This window comes from Canis aureus, chromosome 33 (genome assembly GCF_053574225.1).
Source record: "Canis aureus isolate CA01 chromosome 33, VMU_Caureus_v.1.0, whole genome shotgun sequence".
Lineage (NCBI taxonomy): Eukaryota > Metazoa > Chordata > Mammalia > Carnivora > Canidae > Canis > Canis aureus.
This window is the reverse complement of record NC_135643.1, coordinates 12,021,806-12,037,142: the sequence shown is the minus strand read 5'-3', so window position 1 is coordinate 12,037,142 and position 15,337 is coordinate 12,021,806. Positions and strand designations below refer to the sequence as shown.

The window sequence follows — 15,337 nt, the reverse complement described above, 5'->3', positions numbered from 1 at the left end:
CTCCAGGATTACACCCTGGGTTGCAGGCGGTGGCTCAACCGCTGCGCCACCGGGGCTGCCCATTTTAGGGATTTTTTGAGTCTGATCTTGTAGCCCCCTTCCTATGTCTCCCACCTGTCCCTTACTCAGTTGCAGTGGCCTGTCTATGTGTATATCTTACTGTGGTTTTAATTTCCATTTCCCTAATGTTTAATGATGTTGAAGCATCTTTTCATGTGTTTATTAGTGCTAATCTGTCTCTTCTTTGGTGAAATGTCTATTCACATCTTTTGCTGTTTATTGATTTGCTTATTATCTCAAAGTTCTTTCTATATATTACAGTTCCTCATGTTATATATCAAGTTCTTTATTAGATATGTTTTGAAATGTTTTCTATCCATCTGTGGCTTGCCTTTTAATTTTATTAAGTGTCTTTGAAGAGCTGAAGTTTTTTATTTTTAATGCAATTTATCCATTTTTTTCTTTTATATAGTTAATGCCTTTCCTTTCCTTTCCTTTTCTTCTTTTTTTGTCTTAGGAAATCTTTGCTTAACCCAAGGTTGTAAGGATTTTCTTATATATTATCTTCTAGAAGTTTTATTGTTTTAGGTCTTTGTTACACTTCAAATGAATTTTTCTTTATGGTGTGAGGTAGGATAGGGGTTAATTTTTGACCTTACAGATTTCCAGGTGTTCTAGAGCTAGCCTCCCCCCGCCCCCTTGAATTACTATATGGTCCTTGTCAAAACTCGGCTAGCTATGTGTAATTGGATTTATTTCTGGAATTTTTACTGTATCTCTTGGATCTATGTCTATTTTTTTAGATTATATTTATTTATTCATGAGAGACACATACAGAGAGGCAGAGACATAGGCAGAGGGAAAAGCAGGCTCCCTATGGGGAGCCTAATGTGGGATTCCATCCTGGGATCCCAGGATCACGACCTAAGCGAAAGACAGACGCTCAACCACTAAGCCACCCAGGTGTCCCTATGTGTCTATTTTTACTTCAAGACCACACTGCCTTCATTACTGTAGATTACAATTAAGTCTCAAAATCAGTTCATTCAAATGCTCCACCATTGTCTTTCTTCAGTGTTGTTCTGGCTATTCTATCTGATTGTTTGTTTTGGCTATTTTAGGTCCTCCATATTTCCATATATATTTTAGGATGTTTATATCTACAAAACAGACTGCAGGGATTTTGAGATTGCACTAAATCAAATCATTTGGGAAGAATTGACCTACTGTTTATTTATTCCTTCGTCCATGAGTATCTCTCTCCTCATTTTCTTTTTTAAAGGCTTATTTATTGGGACACCTGGGTGGGTCAGTGGTTGAGCATCTGCCTTTGGCTCAGATCGTGATCCAGGGGTCCTGGGATTGAGTCCTGCATCGGGCTCCCCACAGGGAGCCTGCTTCTCCCTCTGCCAATGTCTCTGTGTCTCTCATGAATAAATAAATAAATTCTTAAAAAAAAAAAGGTTTATTTAAGAAAGAGAGAACATGTGCACCCATTCATGCTGGAGGGAGGGTCAGAGACAAACAGACTCCCAGATGAAGCCGGAAAGGAGGGGCTGCTCCGTCCTATGAGGCAGAGGTCAAGACCAGAGGCTAACCAAGAATTGGAGGCCTAATCGACTCAGCCACGTAGGTGCAACTTCCCCATTAATTTAAAGCTTCCCTAATGTCTTTCAGCAATTTTTTCTAGTTTTCACTGTATAGTTTAACATATCTTGTTAAATTTATTCTTAAATATTTTTTGGTTTTACAAATACTTTAAAAATTTTTAATTATAGGATTGTTAGTATGTGTATAAGTAGTTAATTTTTTTTTAATTTTATTTATTTATGATAGGCACACAGTGAGTGAGAGAGAGAGAGAGGCAGAGACACAGGCAGAGGGAGAAGCAGGTTCCATGCACCGGGAGCCCAACGTGGGATTCGATCCCGGGTCTCCAGGATCACGCCCTGGGCCAAAGGCAGACGCTAAACCACTGCGCCACCTAGGGATCCCTAATTAGTTAATTTTTATATATTGACCTTGAATCCTGAGACCTTTCTATACTTACTTAATACTTCTAGTAGGTTTTGTTTTGTTTTAGATTCCTTAGGATCTTCTGGAGGTAACCATATAGTCTATAAATAAGATAGTTTTACTCCTTCCTTTCCAATCATTATGCCTTTTCTTTTCTTTTTTGCCCCCTCTTATATAAACTAGTACCTCTAGTACAATGTTGAATAGAAGTGATGAGAGGCATCCTTACCTTGTTACTAGATTTACTAGGAAAGCATTTAGTCTCTTAACATTAAGTGTAAGATTAGCTCTTTGTAGGTTCTATCAGGTTGTAGAAGTTTCCTTCTGCTCCTAGTTTGCTAAAATTATCATGCATGAGTGACTATTGCATTTAGTCAAATTTTTTTTTCTGCTTCTATTGAGGTAATTATATGATTTTTCTTTGTCTTATTACAGTGAGATATGATAGATTTTTAGGTGCATTTCTGGACTAAACCCCACTTGGCCACAAGGTATTATCCTTTTTATATTTTTTGGATATGTTTGATGTTTTAAAGTCTTGGAAAGGTGTTTTGTGTTTCTGTTCATGAGACATATTTGTAGTTTTCTTTTCCTATAATGTCTTTGTCTGGTTTTGACATTAGTACAATGCCGGTGTTGTACTTAATCAGGAAGTGTTCCCTCTCTATTTTCTTTTTTAAAAATTTTTATTTATTTATTTAAGACTTTATTTATTTATTTGACAGAAAGAGAAAGCTCAAGCAGGGGGAGCAGCAGAGGAGAGGGAGAGAGAGAGAAGCAGGCTCCCCACTGAGCAGGGAGCCTGATACAGAGCTCCATTCCAGAACCCTGAGATCATGACCTGAGCCGAAGGCAGAGGCTTAACAGACTGAGACACCCAGGTGCCCCTTAAAGATTTTATTTTTAAGTAATCTGTACACCCAACATGGGGCTCAAGCTCACAACCCCAAGATCAAGAGTTGCATGCTCTTCCAACTGAGCCAGCCAGGCACCCCTCTTCCTATGCTCTCTGAAGGAGTATGTAAAGAATTGCTACACCCTCTTCCTTAAATGTCAAGTATAGTTCATCCACTTGCATTAGAAAAATTTATGATAGGGCAGCCCAGGTGGCTCAGCGGTTTAGCGCCGCCTTCAGCCCAGGGCCTGATCCTGGAGACTCGGGATCAAGTCCTGCATCGGGCTCCCTGCATGGAGCCTGCTTCTCCCTCTGCCTGTGTCTTTGCCTCTCTCTCTCTCTCTGTGTGTGTCTCTCATTAATAAATAAATAAAATCTTAAAAAAAATAGAGGAAGCGTACTCTTAGAAAAGAAAAAAGAAAAAAATTTATGATGGAGTTGAAAGACCTGAAAAATAAAACCCAAACGTCAAGTGCATAAGGATCCCTGAGATTTAGGAGTTATCTTTCCCTTAAAATTCAAATAGAATATATATGAGCCTTTATTCCATTTATTATAGAAACCAGATGTGTCCAAAATAAATCTGAGGATTCACTGAGGCTGTAGGAAGGCCACCTCACATTCTAGTACCCTCAGTGAATTCCCTATCCATGTTCCATCTATCCTCTGACGCTCTTGCCCTCCTTCCACATCAGCAACCTGACATGGACTACACACCATGGTCTTTCCAATATAAGGCTTCCCTGTATGTTTGCCATAACAACAGACATTTATAGAACAGTTTGGCTGGGTGGCTCCGTTGGTTGAGCCTCTGCCTTTTGGCTCGGGTCATGATCCCTGGGGTGTCAGGCTCTCTGCTCCTCCCTTGTCCCTCTCCCTCTCCCTCTCTCCCTTGCTCCTGCTGTCACATGCTCTCTCTCTCTCCCTGAAATAAAGAAATAAAATCTCTAGAGAAAAAAAAAAGAATAGCTTACAGTTTAAAATTTAATATAAAATAGAACTGGTCTACAGAATTCATTAGCCATTTACAGATCTACTTCTGTCTCTCTTTTAATTCATTCCATAGCCGTATTGTTAAGACATATCTCATGTTCTTCATTTTCTCCAAATACCAATAGACATGAGTTCCTGCTTGGGCTCAGTGTTTAACCAAAATGATATATACATTAAAAATGATTTTTGTAACACAGTATTGAGCCATAAGTGATTATTCAATGAATTCTTTAACATTTAGATTTTTCAAATAAATTACTCAACAGTTGGCTAAAATCAAAACTCTGGAGACCTTCCAGAATATAAAATATACATTTGCATGCCTCAAAAACATGTTGAATTATTTTTACTTATTCAAGCTTCAGCCTATCTTTCATATTTGCAGACAATGTTTATTAGTATACAATATTTATTTATTTATTTATTTATTTATTTATTAAGATTTTATTTATTTATTCATGAGAGACACAGGCAGAGGGAGAAGCAGGCTCCATACAGGGAGCCCAATATGGGACTCGATCCAGGGTCTCCAGGATCAGGCCCTGGGCCAAAGGTGGCACTAAACCGCTAAGCCACCCGGGCTGCCCCAGTATACAACATTTTAAAAAATATGTTAGTTTTTAAAATTCAGTTTATTTTTAACTGAAAATTATTGTTCAGGAATGATTCAGTAGAAAGCAAACATTCTGGTAAATTTAGGGGTCAAGAAATGTGGATTCATTTTTAAAAAGTACTCTTTTTTTTTTTTAATCACTCTTGATTCATCATTTTGTTGTTTATCCCAACATTTGTCAACTAATTCCTCTCAACCCCTTGTGCTACTTAGACCTAAGGAAGAACAGAAGAGTGGAAGGCTTGAGACTCTGAGGCCTCACCAAAACTCTGTGGATCACTGTTGTTCTGTGACTCAGAGTGAGACAAATCCTTTGTTGCTGTTGATGGCTACTTGAAGGGCTTCCTCCACTTTCTCCATTGTAGAATACTGAGGAAGGTCCAGAATATTATGACAGGTCAGTGCTCTTGGATAATCTGCTTCACTGAAAGTTTCCGGACAGCGAAATTTGATTCCTATCTCCTGTTTGCCACTTAGAGGCAGCCTGTCATTTCCTCTAAGAAAAACTAGAAAGGAATAAACTTTGGTTAAGATACTTCATAGAAAGAACAAAACATAAAATGAAAAGGAAGAAATTAATCACTTCATTCAGTACATATCACTGAGTACTCCTGTGTAGGGAGAACTACACAGGGCCATATGGACATGGAAAAATCATGACTTTTGGTCTTTGTCCTCAGTTGAGTTCATGGTCCAACTGGGCAAAATCACGTACATGAAACGAGAATAGCAAGATACGTGGAAGTGTATTTAGCTCAACTAGGAAGTCCTAGGTGAGGTGGAGAGCCTAATGAAGGCCTGAGACTGAGGGAGGCACCAGGCTGGGGTAGCAGGGAGACTTACAGGGGTCACATCTGGCTAGTTAATTCTCCAGGAAAGGAGTTGGGTAAGCTTTCGAGGTAGAAGGCAAAAGCCCAAGAAAAAGCCAGAGGTAGGAAGATGTAAGTAAACCTACTGAATGCACAGATAGTAGAATTAATGGGCTGAAGCAAAAGTTTCCCATTAAGAGAGAAGTTTAGACAGGTAGTTTGGGTTTGTGGAGAAGTAGGTTAGATTTGTGAAGTTGAAATTGTCCTACAACGTCCTTAGGAGCAACAAAAATAGCAAGAAGATGTATATCTCTGGAATAGCTGCAAAATGGGATGGGAGGTGGGAGACTACGCCATTAAACCTTAGGGTGCTCCCTGAGAGAAGTTCTTGTGCCACAAGGCCACAAAGTTTAGTGGTTCAGAGCCTTGGCTTTGGGTTTCAAGTCTGTTTCTCACATGCATCAGCTGTGTGAATATAGACAAGCTACTAAATGCGTCGTTTCTTTTCCTCAGATCTGAAATGGGGGAAAAATTAAGTTTCTACCTCAAAACATTGCTATTAGGATAAAGGGAGGTAACAGATATGAAGTGGTCAGTACAGTGCCTGGCATAGGCTAAGCACACAATAAATGCTCTTAGTATTATCAGTGGTCACTGCTATTGGTATTATTTCTAAAATAGTATTAGAGAAATATACATTTTGAATGTGAGAGTAAAGGCTTGATTAGGAGGCAACTAGCAATATCTTTTTTATTATCTTTTTTTTAAATGGGAAACCAGCTTTTATAAGAGGAAAGAGCATTGGTTTAGGAAGCTTTGCTGACTGGCTTTGCTGTTAACATGTGTGACCCACTGTTAATAGTAATTCCATGGCAGGGCGCCTGGCTGGCTCAGTCAGAAGAACATACAACTATGGATCTAAGGGTTGTGAGTTTGAGCCTTATATTGGGTGTAGAGATTACTTAAACAGATAAAATAAACTTTAAAAAAGTTTAATACTGACTTCATGGCAAATATTTGCCTTTAAAAAGATATATAATTATAAATCCATCCATTAGTAATACTTACAGAGGAATTTCTTCTTTTCCTCCAAAGTTAATTTGTGGAAAGCTTTCCAGAACATCAGTATAGTAGGATGTGATTTATGGTATCCTGGACCATATTGTGAATTCTTGGGAAAAATAGGGAGAAAACAGGTTTTTAGGGGGAATATACAGAAGTTGTTTGGAAGAACTGGGAGCACTTTAGTTATCACCAACCTCTTCAAAATATTTCCAGTCATAATCATTATTTCCAACCAGTGCTGTCATTAGTTCTTCAGGCTGGAAAAGTTTAACAAGTATTTCCTTGTCACAGACTTTGTAAAATCCTCTTTGAAATTCCTCATAAACTGCCTTTACAGAGGTGTTAAAAATGTAATCGATGCATGCAGAAACATATTCTTTCCTTGAGAGAAGAAAAAAATAAACCCAATAACATACATTACCGTTCACTAAAATATTCTCTATTTTGCCCTTTTTATCATTTCTATTGAGAAAGAAAAGTAAATAATTCCTGCATACCATACAGTGCTATATAGGCAGACAGAAGTTAAAAACATGTGGAAGGAACCTAGGAGTATGTAGAAGGATTAAGACTTTGTTTTGCTGCCATTTTCTCCAAGAGAGATACTTTTAAAACACCTAATCTGAATATATAATTCTCCATCTTAAAATCTTTCAAAGGTTTTCTTTCCACTTCCCTTAGGGTAAATTCCAAACTCCCCTGATCTGACTCCCAGCCTGACACAGCAGCCTCTTCCCAGTTGGCATTTGAATCTTTGGCCAAACTGACCTTCAGCTCTGTGGGCTCACTGTCTCTTTGGCAGTTAGGCCACAGCTTGCAGTGGTCCCTCTTTCCTTGGTAACTTCTGTCAACCATCAGAGTTCCATAGCAACATGACTTTCTCAGGGTTGGTTCTCTCTTGTCCTTGCCCTCCTCTCTTACAACATATGTCACTATGTAGAAATTATTTCTGCAAAAGTCTGTCTTTTCCTCCCACCATGATGAATTTTCTGACCACAGGGTTACTACTTGGAGATATTTCTACCAGATAGCCACCAGAAACATGAAAGTCTCCCACCCTTTGAACAGTTTCATGGACTCTCCTAGCGGGCTGTCCTATCTAAATCAACCCCTGTCTGCCCTCCCCTGGAAACAATGATGTGCTGGTAAATGGTTAACAACCAGTTCTCTAAAGAGAAAAAAATGAAAGCAGCATTTGCCGGTTCTGTGGTGTAAATATTCCCACCATGGCTGATTTCATGCTACTAATACTTTAATGATAAACTCTCAACATTTTAGAAAATTTAACAATCAGAGCAGCCTGGGTGGCTCAGCGGTTTAGCGCTGCCTTCAGCCCAGGGTCTGATCCAGGAGACCCGAGATCGAGTCCCATGTCAGGCTCCCTGCATGGAGCTTGCTTCTCCATCTGCCTGTGGCTCTGTCTCTCTCTCTCTCTGTCTCTCATGAATAAATAAATAAAATCTTAAAAAAAATTTTAACAGTCAGCTCTCATAAGCAGATGGCAGCAGGCTCCAGCATAACACTACTGTAAATCAGACTGTGACTCTTTTGTCACAGTCCTCATACTTATCTGACCTTATATTACATAATAATTTATTTGTAAGTGGTCTTTCTGCTTCACTGGAATGCAAGCTCCAGGTTTTGTCTGTCTGTTTCACAGCTGTATCTCTGGCACCTAAAATAGGATCTAAGGGACTCAAAAATTATTGTTAAATGAATAGTGAAAAGTTCTACAAAGGGAATATTTAATCCTGAGTCCTTTTTCCCCTTCTCTTAATCTGTAACCTTTTTTTAAAAAAATATTTTATTTATTTATTCATGAGAGACACAGAGAGAGGCAGAGACGCAGGCAGAGGGAGAAGCAGGCTCTTCACAGGGAGCCTGATGGGGGACTCGATCCCCAAATTGGGATCACGCCCTGGGCCAAAGGCAGACACTCAACCGCTGAGCACCCCTCCTCCCCACCAGGCATCCCAACCTGTAACCTTTTTATCTTCCTCAGAGATGAGGAGCTAAAATGATCATCTGAGAAGCTAAAATATATTGATAAATTATAGTGATAAAAAAGCATTTTATGTGTATTCATAGGAGATGTTCTAAATCTCAAAACTTACTTGTTGGTTTGGTCCACAGGTACAGAAATCCCATTTGGAATTAAATTAACATTATTTTTGTCCCAGTATATCTGTAAAGAAAATGTTCAGGTATCAATTCAATCACCTGCAGGGACCACTTTGATACGAAGATTATTTCTGAGTTAAAAGCAGTCAAAACCCAGCAGAATCAGAAAAAACAAAACAAAATGTTAAAGCCCCGCCCACCAGCAGATTCAGGAAAAGCTCTTTATTGACTTCACCCTCAAATGTCTAAAAATAATTTAGTTAGAGGACCTGCTTCAGGAAGAGAGCTATCACCATAGGACACTACTATAATATGAATTAGGCATGGTAGACGCAGAGGAACCTAGCAAGGTGCTTTGGATCAAAGTCCTCTTAGTCTCACTGTTTCTGAGTAGCCCAGCAAACATTTGTTTATCCAACATTTACTCTTTTTCATCTTCCTGTAAATTGCATGCCTTCGCTCTGAAGTCCAGGCCTCTACCCTTCTCCTTAGTTTAGAATGACATATATACCTCATTTTGCCTGTCTTTGGAATTTTCATATCTGTATGCATTCCTCGTAGTACAAAATTCAATTTGATATTCTCCTGTTCATCTGCCTCATGTCATTTTGATTCCTAGTCCAACTAAAAGGACTTTGAAAGGGAGAATAAATTCTCCCTCCCCGGCACAACCACAATAGCATTATTCATTATTCCCATACATTCTAACCTAAAAGATTTTAAATAACTGGAAGCTAAATAACTATTTATGTAGTTAATTATTATTATGTAGTTATTATTATTATGCAGCATCTTAAATACATAAAAAAATTTTTAAAACCTACCCTAGTTTATGTTGTATATTGTCTTAAGCATTTAGTGGTTTACATTGTTCACACTGATTGCATAACTGCTATATTTTCACCTTGAGAGTATATAAACGTAACTATCAAAGAACGGGCAGGTAGGAGGAAAGTCTTATATAGTACAGAAGTAAAATTCCCTTCAAAAAAGGAATCCCAGGAGTGCAGAGTAGAAAATTTAAAAAAAAGGAATCCCATATTTAAAGTAATATAATAGAAATTATACTTAAAAACAGATGAAAGTTAAACTATAATCTGGTTTGCATTGGTACTCACAGAAAAATATATGTAAAGTTCTTCAGTGTCATCAGCTTCATTATCTAGAATTTCTTGCAAATTCCTAATGAAAATTTTCATTTAAAAAGTTGTATTTAATTTAAAATTAAAAAATAAAGTTATATTTATTGATCTTCTAAAATTTCAAAAGTAATAAATGTTCAATGGAAAAAATCTTGAACAATATAGAAATGTATAAAATGCCACATAAATGTCCTCTCCTTACCTTCTTGCTCCCTCTTCCTAGAGTTTACCTCTTTTTACAGTTTGGTTGGGCCCCTGCTAACACAGACACTGCTCTGTCTTAATGGAAATTACAGAAAGGAGCCCCTTCCTGTAGACCAGTGATTCCCAGTCAGTGGTGATTTTGTTCCCTAGAGGACAGTTTGGCAAAATCTGGAGATTTTGGTGGTTACAATTAGGGGAAGGTCGCTACAGGAATCTAGTGGGTAGCAACCCCATAAGCTGTTAAACATCCTATAATGCCAGATCAGCCTTCCACAATAAAGAATGATCTAGCAAAAAATGTCAGTGTTGCTAAGGTTGAAAAATCCTGTTTTCTAAACAGGGCATACAGTATAAATCTAGGCAGTTTATTTTTACACTAATAGTACTTGACAAGAGAATCCTTTTTCCCAATCTGCCAACTCTGTATTTTATTTTATTTTTTATTTTTATTTTTTTAAGATTTTATTTATTTATTCAGGAGAAATACAGAGAGAGAGGCAGAGACACAGGCAGAGGGAGAAGCAGGCTCCCTCCCTGCAGGCAGCCCTATGTGGAACTCGATCCTGGACCCCGGGATCACGCCCTGGGCTGAAGGCAGACGCTCAACCGCTGAGCCACCCAGGCATCCCCCAACTCTGTATTTTATGAAAAACTTTAATATTTGTCAGTCTGTAAACAGAAAATGGACATCTCATTCCCATTTATATTTCCTCAATTACTAGTAAAGTTGAACATATTTTCATTTTTTGATTGGCCATATGTATGTACACTCAGCCATATATATTTCTGTGTGATGGCACATATGTATACATACATATATTTATATTTATACATCAGCAATACTAATCCTTTGTCTATCATATATGTTGCCAGTATTTTCCTCACAGGATATAGTTTGCCTTCTAACTTAGAACAAGTAGTTTTCAATACTTAAAAAATAAAGATGATATGCTGATATATTTAAATACATTAAATGACAAAATATGATTTATTAAATATAGCAAGTATGATTCTTATTAAAAATATTGTGTACCCAAAAAAATATATATATATATACACATATGTATTGTGTACCATTTCCGGGGTTCCTGTTGGCTCAGTGGTTAAGCATCCTACTCTTAATTTTTGGCTCAGGTCATGACCTCAGGTTTTGAGCCCTGTGTTGAGCTCCAGACTGTGTGGATCTGCTTGAGATTTTCTTTCTCCCTCTCCTCCTGCCCACTCGTGCTCTCTGTCTCTCTCTTTCTGTAAATGAATAAAATCTTAAAAAAAAAAAGGGGGTCCCTGGGTGGCTCAGCAGTTTGGTGCCTGCCTTTGGCCCAGGGTGCGATCCTGGAGTCCCGGGATCGAGTCCCACGTCAGGCTCCCGGCATGGAGCCTGCTTCTCCCTCCTCCTGTGTCTCTGCCTCTCTCTCTCTACGTCTATCATAAATAAATAAATCTTTAAAAAATATTTTTAAAAAAATCTTAAAAAAAAAAAGAATATCATGTACTGTTTCCATCTAGATAAATTGAAGATAGTACACCAGAGGTCTGTTGTAGGTGATAATCAAAAGAGCATTTGGCTTTTCTTTTTGATGGCGTACTTTATTATTATTATTTTTAAAGATTTTATTTATTTATTCATGGTTGACATAGAAAGAGAGAGAGAGAGAGAGGCAGAGACACAGGAGGAGGGAGAAGCAGGCTCCATGCAGGGAGCCCCACGTGGGACTCAATCCCGGGACTCCAGGATCATGCCCTGGGCCAAAGGCAGGCACTAAACCGCTGAGCCACCCAGGAATCCCCAGATGGCGTACTTTATTTTAAGTCAGGCTAAAATTCACATTCATCAAAAGAGTATACATTTATTGAAATTGAAGACCTTATCACTTTGTGTATGTGTGTGATTAACATCAGTTCCTGAAAAACTGAGACTTAACTATAGTTCTGGAAAAATATTACTTACTTCCCCAAAAGAGGACTGAGTTCTTTTAAATCTTGAAATGATGGCTTTTGGTCCAGAAGTTTCTTAAACAGAGCCAGTGGGAAAGGAAGATTGGCAGGATTTAAGTTGTATAGTGAGAGTCCACACAGTATCCCAAAAAGGAAATATCTTTTCTTCTTAAATTTAGACTGGAAAAGGAGAAGAAAAAAAAATCCCTAACGTATTAGAAGTAATAAATAATGCAAGAGGATAATTAGTAAAAATTAGTTTTGGTTCTCTTTTCTAAAAGTCACAAATTAGAAACAAAATGGTTCAGGAAAATAAAGTTTGAGGTTCTTACACAGGCTTTAATACAATTTAAATTTCTTCCACAAGTTAAAATACAAAGGAACAGTTCAGAATATTAAGTGAATGGATTTATTTTTTGTTACTGACAGCATATCTGGAATATGAAAAAATATGCTCAGATAGCCTTTAAGCCAAGGTTTTCATTATTTAATTTTATAGTCTTTGCCTTCAAATTCATGTAGAAAAAAAGACACCACAGAGGGAAGAGTGCACTTTATCTACACTTTCATTGTGCATCAGGCATGTCACTAGTGTCAGATGAGTGTGTCCCTTTGGTGATACTGCCCTCAGCCTAGCTGTGCTGACAGAGACAAGCATATGGGTCAGGGAAGGTGTTGGAAGGAAGAAGGAAAGAGTCCTAGTGAAATCGGCTTCACTCGTCTCTCTGCACTTTGTTTGTAGTCTCACATGAGAGAAAACACTGGCCACATCTTGCTAGGCCACCACTACAGCATAGCCAAGAGACCGCTGGCCTAAAATGCTAAATGCGTTTTAAACATTTATCCTCACAATTACTGTAAGAAGTTACTAGGGCAAGTAGATTGAGGCTATTAATTAAGTGGCACAGTCATTCACCTGCTAACAGCAAGGCTGGCACTGGAATAGAAATCTTGGAATTTATATAAATTCCAGGAAATTCAAACTTCTCTATAACGACAGAAATCAGATCAGTGGTTGCATGGGCATGGATGGAAGGAGTGTGGAGGGTGGGATTAGAAAGGTTTATGAGGGGCAGCCTGGGTGGCTCAGCGGTTTAGCCCCACCTTCAGCCCTAGGAATGATCCTAGAGACCTGGGATCAAGTCCCACGTCAGGCTCCCTGCATGAAGCCTGCTTCTCCCTCTGCCTGTGTCTCTGCCTCTCTCTTTCTGTGTCTCTCATGAATAAATAAATAAAATCCTTAAAAAAAAAAAAAGAAAGAAAGAAAGAAAGAAAGGGGTATGAGGAAATTTGGTGGAATGATGAATATGTTCACTATATATTTTGATTGTGGTGATAATTTCATGGGTATATGTGTATATCAGAACTTACCAAAATGGACACCTGATATGTACTTCATTGTATCTCAACTATACTTCATAAAAGACGTTTAAAAATTTAATATGCATAGAAGCACCTGGGAATCTTATAAAATTCACACACTGATCTGGGGTGGGACCTGAGATTCTGCTTTTCTAATAGCTCCCAAGTGATGCTGGAGCTCATGCTCTGTGGACCATATTTTGAGGAGTAAGGCTCTCTATGTGACCTAATTTTACATTATTATTATGGTTTTCATGTTGCAGTATATGGTATACATTTTTCTGTTCTGAAAAACTGTAAAAAAATAAAAGACTTACCTTCGCAGGAAACCACATGTAGGAACCCTCTTCAGGATACATGAACATCCCATATTCTATATTGGTCATCTCTTCAAATATACTGTAGAAGAACTCGGATTTTACCCCATATCCCATAGATCGAATTTCTTTAATAAATTCAACCTGAAAAATAAATAAATAAATAAATAAATAAATAAATAAATAAATAAATAAATTCAACCTGAGGAAAGAGAACGCATAGGATCAGATTTAAAATATGATGCTTTGATCTTTGTGGAAAAGTTTCAAAATTTCTATAATCATCAGAATTCCTGGAATCCCATATCCCTTCAAGACCATACCTCACTGCAATCTGCTCTCCCTAAATTTCCTGCTGAGCAAGGGATGCCCTGAACCTATTCATTGTCAGATTATCGTGTGTGAGTCCTTTACACTGCCACATGACCCAAGTAAAGGGGGATTCTGGCAAGACAGCATTACCGGTGATGTTGACCAGAGGCTTGAGCCACATTTTGATGTGCTTCAGATCCCTGGTCCTTCTGTCTCATTGTCTGTAAAATCATTCAGATTTTACAACTTTGGCTCCAAACAACAACTATTTGGTTTCTCCTGCCTCTCTCCCCGCATTAGAACTTCTGATAAATTACCCTCCCAGTCCCCCTGGGTTTTAGCATCTCTGAAGGAACTGCCCATTGCCCTCGTGTGGGAAGCCATTATGGACTGTCCTTTTCTTTTTCTTTTTTCAGTTCTATTATTATTTACTTTTTAAATTTTATTTTACTTTTTTCAAGATTTTATTAAGTAAACAGCCAACATGGGGCTTTAAACTCACAACTCTGAGATCAAGAGTTGCATGCTTTACCAATTGACTGTGTCAGCCAGGTACCCCTTATTTACTTTTTAAAATATTTTTGAAAAAATTAATTTTTTTACATTTTCAATTTAAACACTATTCACACTGAATGTGTATGACAGCTTAACCTACCCAAATATGAAGTTTGAGAAGCCAAAACTGTTCTAACTTTGTTAAAAATTATGCTGTAGGAACTGTCCTCCTCTAAAATTGACCTTCGGTCTTTGTGGCCAATACTATCCCAAATTTCCTCCTACCTCTCTAATTACTTTTCTATTTCCTTTCCTGGCCAATTTCTCTTTGTCTTTTTATTTTTATTTATTTATTTTTAAAGATCTTATTTTTATTTATTATTTTTGAGAGAGCACACAGGGAGGGAGGGGCAGAGGGAGAGAGAGAAAGAGAGAGTTCTAAGCAGACTCCCTGCTGAGTGTGAGCTCCATGCAGGGCTCAACCCCACAACCCTGAGATCTCATGACCTGAGCCAAAATCAAGAGTTAGACACTTAACCAACTGAGCTACTCAGGTAACCCTACTTTTTATGTTCTTTTTTTTTTTAAAAAAAAACCTTTATTTATTCATTCATGAGAGACACACACAGAGAGAGAGAGAGAGAGAGAGAGAGAGAGGCAGAGACACAGGCAGAGGGAGAAGTAGGCTCCATGCAGGGAGCCTGACGTGGGACTCGATCCGGGGTCTCCAGGATCAGGCCCTGGGCCAAAGGCGGTGCTAAACCGCTGAGCCACCCGGGCTGCCCTACTTTTTATGTTCTTAATGTAAGCATCACTAAACTCCACTAAATGTTCTCTTTCTCCTTTCTTAGCCTGAAAGATCTTATCTCTGCCACTGATTAACTGACTCCTTGGCCACAGACCATCATCTCATTTCCAAGGGCTCATCTTACATTCAATCCATATATCCCAATAAGAGATTAAGCTCATTTCCAGTTTTCTAATTTCTGCTTACATACACTGGCAAGTCTGCCTTCACTGTGGTCAAGACCCATACATAACTGGCCTTGACAACCTTG

At 38.3% G+C, this 15,337-nt stretch overlaps 1 protein-coding gene across 3 annotated transcripts in view; it reads right to left on the bottom strand.

Moving 5' to 3' along the window:
* Positions 1 to 4,517: 4,517 nt before the first annotated feature.
* HERC6 (HECT and RLD domain containing E3 ubiquitin protein ligase family member 6) overlaps positions 4,518 to 15,337 on the bottom strand; it is a 55,496-nt gene continuing 44,676 nt past the window's right edge. For all 3 annotated transcript variants that reach the window (XM_077882828.1, XM_077882826.1, XM_077882827.1), the window contains 7 exons: positions 13,473 to 13,616; positions 11,807 to 11,973; positions 9,631 to 9,694; positions 8,506 to 8,576; positions 6,586 to 6,772; positions 6,395 to 6,497; positions 4,518 to 5,023 (listed from right to left, as the gene is read on the bottom strand). In XM_077882828.1, the coding sequence (XP_077738954.1) occupies positions 4,812 to 5,023; positions 6,395 to 6,497; positions 6,586 to 6,772; positions 8,506 to 8,576; positions 9,631 to 9,694; positions 11,807 to 11,973; positions 13,473 to 13,616 (948 nt within the window). In that variant the 3' untranslated portion in view covers positions 4,518 to 4,811. The remainder of the gene's footprint in view (positions 5,024 to 6,394; positions 6,498 to 6,585; positions 6,773 to 8,505; positions 8,577 to 9,630; positions 9,695 to 11,806; positions 11,974 to 13,472; positions 13,617 to 15,337) is intronic.